Consider the following 11221-nt stretch of genomic DNA (forward strand, 5'->3'; position numbering starts at 1 on the left):
GACAGGAGTCACCGACGTTTACATCTGTGAACCCACAATTAGAGGTAGAATTTTCACTAGAAGAATTGACAAGGTGTTTAAAAAATAAGAAATCTTCTCCAGGGGTAGTCGGAATAACGTATGCTGTATTATGCAATTTGCCATCACAAGCATTGTTATTTCTACTAAAGCTGTATAACTTGATTTTTGTGTCAGGCGAGGTGCCCAGGCAGTGGAGAGTTATCCAGGTCGTACCTATTCCTAAGTCAAGTCAAGATAACACTTCGAAGCTAAGGCCGATTTCTTTGATGTCCTGTGTATCTAAGATATTCCACACAATGCTTACGAGACGCCTGGAATGGTTTATAGAACACAACCAGATTCTATCTCGAAATACCGTGGGCTTTAGGAAAGGTCTATCCTGTATGGACTGCCTAACTCGCTTAATATCCCACATACAAGTGGGTTTTGCCAAAAACACTTGCACTCTAGCTTGTTTTTTAGACATTGAAGGTGCATATAACAATGTTTCGGTCTCTAAAGTCGTTTCTATTCTAGATACCTTAGGAGTTGGGGGACATTTTTGTAGATATTTATGGGCCTTCTTGAGCGAGAGGCACCTTCTGCTAAAAGACCCTGATGTCGGTTTGTCTATGGTGCGGTGGACAGACAAGGGCCTAGCTCAAGGGGATCCACTCTCCCCTCTTCTGTTTAACATTGCTACATACCAGATTTGTAACGACATAGTCAATGTCTCAATTTCCCAATATGCTGATGACTTCGTGCTGTATGTCAGGCAAAAGAATTTACATGACAGTGTCTGCTTAATGCAAGACAGTTTAAACTCAATGTTAAAAATTTTGGACAGTTTAGGACTTGAGGTTTCAGCTAGTAAGTCAAAGTTTTGTATTTTCAGCAAAGGTGATAAAAAACAACAAGTAAACCTATTAATTCGAGGACAACCGCTTTGCTCTGATAAATCTATTAAATACTTAGGTGTATTGCTAGACCAACACCTACGATGGGGAGAGCATATTAACTATGTAGTCGAAAAAACCCAAAAATACGTCAGCATTTTGAAAACTTTAGCTGGCGCGTCTTGGGGAATACATCCTAAGCACCTACGAAGGTTGTACATCTCCTTGATTAGAAGTAGACTGGATTACGCGAGTGCACTTTTTCACAATAGCGCCAACAGACACATCTATAAGCTTGAAAAAATTCAAAACCAAGGTCTAAGGGTAATCGGAGGGTTTATTAGGTCTACACCGATTCATGTTATGCAAAGCGAACTATGTCTTGTGCCACTGCATCTCCGTAGATGGTTCCTGGCCACTAGGTTTTGCTTGAAATCACTTACCTGGTCAAATAGCGCCACGGTTGATGACGTTCTGGAGTTGCGGGCCTCATGCCAAAGGGGGTACTGGACTAAGACAAGGAAAAGACCTTTGCTAGCTGTCGTAAATGAGGAAATCTCTGAAGAGCATATTCAGTCGTCATTCCCATTACCAATGTTTCAATTAGATGTTTGGGTGTCAAAAATTGAATTACATGAAGTCTTGTACAACGGTTTAGAATCTGTTGTTGGTGCAAAACACAAACACAACGCCGATGCTCTGCGGATTGATGTGGTTCAAGAACTGAATAGAAAATATATCAATTTCTATAGAATATTCACTGATGCGTCGAAGTGCGATAAAAAAATAGGGGCTGCCTTTTTTGATCCTTTTAGTGCCACAAGAGCACAATACAAAATTTCGACTGGAGTTTCTATAATGACCGCGGAACTCAGTGCGATTTATCAGGCTTTAGTGTTTGTTGAAAATCAAAATTATCCCAATGTGGCAATTTTCACGGACAGTAAAAGCTCCATTCAGCATTTGAGCCGGTGTGCCTCAGGCGAACGGTGCTTTTCACTGGCGTACAAAATCCTAATGAAAATTTTTAAGCTCCGAAATTGCGGAAGGTGTTTGAAAATACAGTGGGTTCCGTCACATATCGGCCTGGTGGGAAACGAGGAGGCTGACCGGTTGGCGGCAGCGGCTGCTTCTGGGGGAACTGAGATTGATGTCGCTCCAGACTTCTCAGAAATAGTCGCAAAGTATAAAAGTAAAATGTATGGTCACTGGAAGGAGTTCTTTGATGAAAGATCGAAAGAAAAAGGAATCTGGTACAAGACCATTCAATGTGAGCCTCCTCGGATACCCTGGTGGGAACTAACTGACTTAAACCGGGCGAATATTGTACGTGCCCACAGGCTTCGGTCCGGTCACATTCCATTAAATAAGTTTGCTCATCTGATGGGGAAAGCAGAGTCGCCCAACTGCGATATCTGCGGCTCCGTCGAAGATGTACAGCACTTCTTAATGGAATGTGTCCGGACTCGAGTCAAGAGGGCACAATTATTTGAAGCTGGGGACTATAAAGAAATTGATGTTGGGGTTTTTCAGTCGATTTTGGCGGAACCCCTGTCTAAAACTGCAAAATTAGTGTACCATTTTTTTGATAACTAGTATAACATTTATTGAAACTCATATAATGTAGAGGCCCAACGGAGCCGACATGTCCCGTTTGACAAAGGTTCCTTTTAAAAACGTAGATATAAAAAAAAAAAAAAAAACTTTATTTTTATTAATTAATTACAGTGAGACGCCTCATTCTGCTCTCGTATGTTTCTTTTCTCTTAATGAATGTATTAATTATACAGGATATTGACTCTTGGAGACCCTATACATCTCTAAGGATAACTTGATAAACTATATAATCTTATAGTTCTGACACCTAGAGACATTTACACCTCTAAATATTATAGTTTTTTTTTTGTATTTTGTATCTGTATTTTTTATGTAATTCGACATTAAGAGACCATATACATCTCTTAGTAATTGTAATACGTTAGATTGAATTCTTAGTTTTATTTTATAAAATTGTTGATGTTATTATTTTTGCATGTATGTAAATTCAATGATGACGTGTAAAAGTGCCCTTGTGGCCTATTTGCTGAATAAATGTTGATGTTTGATGTTTGATGTTTGTTTGAATAATTTTATTCATCACACTTACTCGCTTGGCTGATCCTTTTTCCAGGCGCACTGAAGTCCGGAGTGGGTGGATTGTATGGTTGACAAACTTCTGGGTCTGTGGGTTCCGGGTCTGTGGGTTCTGGGTCTGTGGGTTCTGGGTCTGTGGGTTCTGGGTCTGGTTCTGGACTTACGAATGGCTCGTGGCTTCTCTGTAAAAATATATTCGTAAAAAAAAAATTACAAGCAACGAATCAACGAATAAACATCAATACAATTCTAACAAATCCAAACACAATTAGGTATGTTGAGTTGTTTGATAACAGAGTTCCTATGGCCACAACCTGTGTCAATCATCAGCTCAGCTCGATGGTACTAGTACTAGGCACTAGCATATTGCGTAGTCGAATAATCGGAAGTGGGTCTAATGGGGTTGTGGGTCGAATAGTGGGGGGTGGGCTCGCAAGACTTGACCCGGACCGAACATACATACCTAAATACAGATATATTATATTATAAGTGAAATAAAAACTAGTAAAAAAAAAATTACGTGATGGGTCAAATCAAAACATGATTTGAATCCTTAATTCGAAACATAAAGACCCATACAACCATTTCCAGTCGCCGTTACGACGCGGTGTTGACACATCTTGTGTCGACACCGTCTGTTTCGGTCACAATTCCAGTCGCAGAGTCGTCGCCGTGTCGACACAGTTACCAGAAATGGGGAAGGGTCGACACATGACACAAAGTGACATAAAGTGTGGTCGCCGTGTGCACACATTGTTTCGGGTTTGCGACTACTTTATGCCAAAATCATTCGTTCATTCGTTCATTTTGTTCCTGTCAAATGGAAACTGTCAGATGGAAAAATACTTAAATAAAAATAAGTGACATTAATACGCCATCTCTAAAACGGATTACAAGACGTAATTATATATTGTTTGCTTTTACATATATTACAATAGGACTTAAATTATTATGGGGAATTAAACTGCTCGAGTGATTTGATAAACTAAGTGTAATATAATCAACGCGCCATCACATTGTTTTAGTTTAGCCGGAAATGAAATTGTTTACTTCTCAGTGCCTGTGTTCATAACTATATTATTTGAAGCATTTTTAGTACTTCGATGCGTATACTATACTTAAATAACAGAAATAACGCTTTACATAACTACGAAACTTGTTAATTATGATGTATAAATATGGTTTAAGGCTGAGAAATATTGCAGTCACAAAGTAGTTGCAATGTTTCGACTTTGTGTCGACTCTGTGTTGACACATGACACGCGCTGTCAAAAGTAATAACAAAGTTACTGGTATGTTACTGGATTTGCAAAATGGCTCCTTGTGTTGATTTGTTTTCAGATATTCTCAAAGTGTAAAAATGCCGTGGTCAGAGATGGGCATTAATCGATTAACTGTTTATTCGACTAATTAATGGAATAAAAAAAGTTAATTCTCAAATTTTAATCGCGATTAGTTTAGTCGACCTAACATAGATTGAAATTGAATTAATCTGAATATTAATCGAATAAATTATCGATTAAATCTCGATTGAAAGTTGACAGGGGGCCATTTTTGTACGTAAAAATAATAGAAATGTCTTGCATGCAGATGGTAGCAAAACACTTTGTCATAAAAGTCGAGATGGGTGTCGATATATAGGTTTTAGGGAGTGCCGATTTCGAAAATAATGACCATTTTGGAATCCGAAATGGCGGCCATGCACTGTGTCATAAAAGTCGTCATGGATGTCGTTTTATACGTTTTAGGGGCCCCAATTTTGAAAATGATGACCATTTTGGAATCCAAAATGGCGGCCATGCACTATGCCATAAAAGTCGTCATGGGTGTCGTTTTATAGGTTTTAGGGGGCGCAGATTTCGTCAATGATGACCATTTTGGATTCCAAGATGGCGGCCATGCACTATGTCATAAAAGTCGTCATGGATGTCGTTTTATAGGTTTTAGGGGGCCCCGATTTAGAAAATGATGACCATTTTGAAATCTAAAATGGCGGCCATGCACTATGTCATAAAAGTCGTCATGGGTGTCGTTTTATAGGTTTTGGGTGGCGCAGATTTAGAAAATGATAACCATTTTGGATTCCAAAATGGCGGCCATGCACTATGTCATAAAAGTCGTCATGGGTGTCGTTTTATAGGTTTTGGGTGGCGCAGATTTAGAAAATGATAACCATTTTGGATTCCAAAATGGCGGCCATGCACTATGTCATAAAAGTCGTCATGGGTGTCGTTTTATAGGTTTTGGGGGGCGCAGATTTCGAAAATGATAACATTTTCAATTTAAAAATGGCGGCAATGCACTATGTCATAAAAGTCGTCATGGATATCGTTTTATAGGTTTTAGGGGGCGCAGATTTCGAAAATGATGACTATTTTGGATTCCAAGATGGCGGCCATGCACTATGTCATAAAAGTCGTCATGGGTGTCGTTTTATAGGTTTTAGGGGGCCCCGCTTTCGAAAATGATGACCATTTTGGAATCCAAAATGGCGGCCATGCACTATGTCATAAAAGTCGTCATGGGTGTCGTTTTATAGGTTTTGGGGGGCGCAGATTTCGAAAATGATAACATTTTCAATTTAAAAATGGCGGCAATGCACTATGTCATAAAAGTCGTCATGGATATCGTTTTATAGGTTTTAGGGGGCGCAGATTTCGAAAATGATGACTATTTTGGATTCCAAGATGGCGGCCATGCACTATGTCATAAAAGTCGTCATGGATGTCGTTTTATAGGTTTTAGGGGGCGCAGATTTCGAAAATGATAACATTTTCAATTTCAAAATGGCGGCAATGCACTATGTCATAAAAGTCGTCATGGATATCGTTTTATAGGTTTTAGGGGGGCGCAGATTTCGAAAATGATGACTATTTTGGATTCCACTTTTATGACAATACGTAGCCGCCATCTTGGATTATAAAATGATCATCGTTTTCGAATTCTGCACTCCCTAAAACCTATAAATCGACATCCGTGACGACGCAAGTTATCTTTATTTTCAGATCTAACAAATTGCTACAGAATACAAAGGACAAAAAAGAAGCGAGGAGGTAATGAAACAAGCAAAAATACAGATGATTCCTCGACGCAATTGGGTGATTCTTAAATTGTGTCCAGATTGTTTTTGTCATAAAAGTTTTTATTTTTCGCATATTACTCTCACAAGTTCCGTGACATTTCGAACTTGTAATTTTTTAAGTAAATGTTTTTGTTTATCTATGAGGATCTCACTAGAATAGTATAATCAAGGTATGTTTATATTTGATGAATGAAATAGTAACGCAAAAAAAAAATATATTTGTGTCTTATATTCCTGCCGAAGACTTTTATTTTACCTTTTCCTTCTACACAAGTTTGGCCAAGTAATAAGAATTTAGGGCTCTCAATTTTATTTTGACTTCTACAACAGTAAAGCTACGAGGCCATGTTTGGTATCGTTTTCGTATAAATTCGCAGTACCAAATTTAGTTAAGGTATCACATTGACACCATTCCGAAGTAAAAACATATAAACTTATTAAAATACTTTCTTTTAAACTCCTCTTCACGCTTAAACTGCTGAACAGTTTTAATTTAAATTTGGTACACATATATTTTGAGTCCCGAGACAGGATATAATAAGTTATCTCAAAAATCATCCTTTAAAGGTGTGAAATGAGGTGTAGGGGGGAATTCAGAATTGACTTCTTGAAGTTAATACTGTTTAAGTTTAGGTTTGAAGTCATGTTTTTTCATCATTTTTAACTAAATCAAAGATGTAGACCATCCCAAATTTCATATAAATCGGTTCAGCGGTTATTGATTTCCCGTACAAATTTCCACGCCACTTTTCACACCTTCAAAAGATGATTTTAGTTATAAGATCTATCCTATGTCCTGTTCCGGGACGCAAACTATTTCTATACCAAATTTCAACGAAATCGGTTCAGCGGTTAAGCGTCAAGAAGAGTTTCAAAAAAACCGGCCAAGTGCTAGTCGGACTCGCGTATTAAGGGTTCCGTACATTAAGTCCGACTCGCGCTTGACTGCACATTTCTAATAGGTTTTCCTGTCATCTATAGGTAAAGAACTATTTTGTGTATTCAGACGGACATACATACAGACGCACGAGTGATCCTATAAGGGTTCCGTTTTTTCCTTTTGAGGTACGGAACCCTAAAAAGATTTATTTTTATTTTGTGGAATGGTGTCAATGTGATATCTTAAATGGATTCAGCACCCCAGATTTATACGAAAACGATATCAAACACGGCCTAGCACCTTCACTGATATAGATATACTTATCAAGATAAAATTGAGAGCCCTAAATAAACTTTCAAGAGCGGATATCTCAAAAACTATTCAACATATCGAAAAAATTGACTGAATAAACTTGTAACAAATTAAATTAACTTTCATTTTGTATAAGTGGCCATGTCGCTGAGATGCATAGTTTCCGAGATATAATCGAAAAACGGGAAAATGGGACCTTCAAAGCCCCCTCTCTCCCCCCCCGCTTTTGATTCCGGCCGGGGACTTTTGATATGTTCACCTCCTAACTTGTCAAACCGAGTTACGGAGACAAAAATTGTGTTCCGAGCATTTCCCTCTACAACTTTTGGAGCATTCGTTGCCTGACCTAAGTAGCTTATTGAATTTCTTTAAAAACTTTTCTGTAAAAGGTTGACGGGTGTTGGTTGTTTATATGGTTTCGGTCGATTATTATCATTTGCATTGCCCATGATGACTTACTAGAATTACGAGCACACGAGACACTAATAGTAGTTTGACAAACCTTGGTTTTCAAGAGGTATTTTATATTGACATTTGCTGTCACAAATTTGCTGTCAGATTTAGTCGCAAACCGCACGCAAAGTGCACACAAATGTGTCGACACCTTGTTACGGAAAAGTGTAGACACGGCGACGACACTTTGTTTCGAAACAATTCTAGACACATTGTGTGGACTCTGTTACGACACATCTGACATTTAGTTACCACTTTGTGATTCTGCGACTGGAATGGTTATATGGGGATTATGTCTAATACTCGTATTTTGAACGCTATTGTAATAATTTGTCTTAAACTTTACATAGGTACCTTAGTAGGTAGGTACTTACTTGCTTACTTATATTAAAGAAACGAATCGTAAAAATCGCAAATGGGTCTAGGGATACCTCGCCTTAAACAACACTCACTACACATTTCTTTACTAGAAATATACTTACTGCTTTTGTTGTCGTTTCGTAATCGTCAACGAATCCCCACGACCATCTGTAGTCGACATCTTGCTGAAAAGGATTATTTATCATTTTTAAATCCATATTAAAATAATTATATTGTAAACAATAATATTATCGTTTTTTATTAGTTTCGTTTTTTGATCCAGGCTTTTAGTGAGTGGGCAGGTAGGCTAGACTGCCCTTTTCAGAGGCACTGGGTGCAGCTCCATGTTAGAATATCCAGTCTGGCATGCAATTTTAATTTTATGTTTATAATTTATTATGTCCTTTTGTAATAACAATAACGAACCATAATTTAAATATGACCTTAAATGAATTTAAAAAGTAAATCATTTATTTATATCATGTTTTATACATGGTGTTCACGAGAAATGCGAAAGTTTTTAACCACGCATTTCTGAGGTCAAAATTAAAAAAAAAAAAAAAAAAAAAAAAAAAAAAATGTAATATGAGTTTAGGTCAATTTCGCCAAAAAGAATTTTTTTTTGTTTGGTTTGTTTTCAATTTTTTGAATGTATTTGTACATAAAAAGTAAATGTTATTGGTAAACTTGTCACTTAAAATGGATTTTTCCTTTTTTTTTCGTAAAACTTAGTTTTTGCAGTGTGTTACTTGTCACTTTTTGACATCTATCAATAAGGATATTTAGACTTCGTCCCATAGTAGCAACATTGCCATCAAAAAGGCGTTTTGCTCTATGTAACAATATATACTTGTTTTTTTTTTTTAATTGGTATTAACTCTGAAACCAGGCGAATTTCAACAAAGTTTATAGGACATTTTTGTATCTAAATATGATCAGGAATACACTGTTAAAATTATTCGGTTTCCTCATGTTACACCGTGTATACATTTTAATAACAAAACTTCCGTGAGACACAGACATATTAAATATATTAAAAACGGGTATTAAAATACGTGAGTGACCCGTTTTTAATATATTTAATATGGCCGTGTATACATTATTGACGCAAAATATCAAGGCCATACGGAGATCAATGAGTTCCAACCTACCTACTTCTAAATAATTTGCGTGGTTATGACACTGTGGTTGCAACCGAAAATCGCAATAAACCACCTGGCTTAGTTAAGTAGAGATATACTCATTATACTTAACTTACCCTTTTATTTCTAATTGTTCTGTCAAAATCCTTATTCGATCTCACCGCTTGCACGTAACACAACACTGCCGAAACACAAAATCATTACAAATAAGTAAACACTAAACTCAACAAATTAACACTAAACTCTGAGTATCTTATTACCTGAGCTAATTAAAATAAACTTGAGCATTTTCCTCATTAAAGGCAATATAATACAAGATAATGACTTTGTTTATGTAGATGTAAGACGTCTTCTCTCAGTTTGTTTTCGCGGTCATCTGGTCAAAGACGCGTACAAATCTAGATATTGGCACATTTAACTGATTTATTATCAACCTTATTTGATTAGCTTTAAGGTACATCAATGACCATTTATTTGTGTTGCTATTAGTATGAGGCATTTTGGCTTGGATACGTTTTGCTGACTAATGATAGGTCTTATTGTAAAGAGATATGGTTTATGAACGATCAGTCTTGTTTTTAATGAATGGTAAGGTAATGCCCCTAGAACTGATCGCGTGCCGACTAGATGACGCATACCACGAGCATACACGACTGCTCATTTCAGTTGCGTCACACCGAGGTAACAACCTTCCACCTTCACAACAAAGAGGCTAATTACGAGCCGAAGATATCTTTTGGAGGGAAAACTCTAAAGTACAACCCAACACCAAGGTACCTAGGAGTGACACTTGACCGCAGTCTTACCTACGCGCCACACATGAGCAAATTAGGGAAAAAGCTTCAAACCCGGAATAACATCATGCATAAACTGGCCGGCACCACATGGGGGGCAAGAGCTGATGTGCTTCGCACCAGTGCTCTGAGCTTGGTATATTCGACGGCTGAATACTGCGCACCGGTCTGGCTAAATAGTGCGCACGTGAAGCGAGTGGATGTCCAGCTGAATCAAACCATGATGTGCATTTCTGGAACTATCAAGAGCACCCCCGTACAATGGCTCCCGATGCTCAGTCATATTGCTCCTCCTCATCTAAGAAGGCAACAAGCGCTTATCCGTGAAGCGAGGAAGATCTTGGCCTGCCCAGACTTGCCTGCGCACGCTGATTTCCAAAACCCTCCCCCAAACCGTTTAAAATCACGGCACCCTTCATACCATACTGCACGAACTCTGATCAACTGTCAGTTCAACACATCTACAATGTGGGAAAAGGAGTGGAGAGACAAGACTCCCGAATCCCTGGGCGTTAGTATCAACCCTACGGTGAAACCACCTGGCTTTTTAATGCCCAGAAAAGAATGGTGTCAGCTGAATAGACTAAGAACCGGTTGTGGACGCTCACGAGCGTTCCTGCACAAATGCGGCTGGGTGGAGTCTCCGAAGTGTGAGCGCGGTGCTGCGGAGCAGGATGTCGCGCATATCTATCGAGACTGCGCGCTACGTAAATACGATGGAGATCCAGCAGACTTGTTCACCCTTGACGCCGACGTTATCCAATGGATGCAGGGTTTAAGCATAGTACTATAAACGACTGACAATATGCCATACGATTAAATAAAATAAAAAAAAAGTTGCGTCACAAGAAAAGTCGCACACTTGTATTTAAAGATAGGTACATCTGCCATTTATTTATCTAGCCTGTCAATCCGGAACGAACTAAGCTTTATTCTAATTACTTCACCGAAAAGCGGTAAACGGTAACGTTATTTTACACAAATGTGCCTATCTAAATAATAAATACCAACATAAATTGAGTTTTGGGGATAAAACATGAAACAAAATTTATTTGTTTTGTACTATATGCCTAAGTTAACATATTAACAGTAACTATACGTTACTGTCTGCAACATAAATATGCGACGCACGTAATTGTATAAATAGCAAGTAAGCAATAATAGCCTAT

At 38.0% G+C, this 11221-nt stretch overlaps 1 protein-coding gene across 1 annotated transcript in view; it reads right to left on the minus strand.

Moving 5' to 3' along the window:
• LOC134798605 (transmembrane protease serine 9-like) overlaps nt 1-11221 on the minus strand; it is a 72991-nt gene that overhangs the window by 26089 nt on the left and 35681 nt on the right. The window contains exons 9-10 of the mRNA XM_063770968.1: nt 8239-8301; nt 3043-3211 (exon numbers count right to left, since the gene is read on the minus strand). Coding sequence (XP_063627038.1) covers nt 3043-3211; nt 8239-8301 — 232 coding nt within the window. The remainder of the gene's footprint in view (nt 1-3042; nt 3212-8238; nt 8302-11221) is intronic.

This window comes from Cydia splendana, chromosome 17, assembly GCF_910591565.1.
Source record: "Cydia splendana chromosome 17, ilCydSple1.2, whole genome shotgun sequence".
Taxonomy (NCBI): domain Eukaryota; kingdom Metazoa; phylum Arthropoda; class Insecta; order Lepidoptera; family Tortricidae; genus Cydia; species Cydia splendana.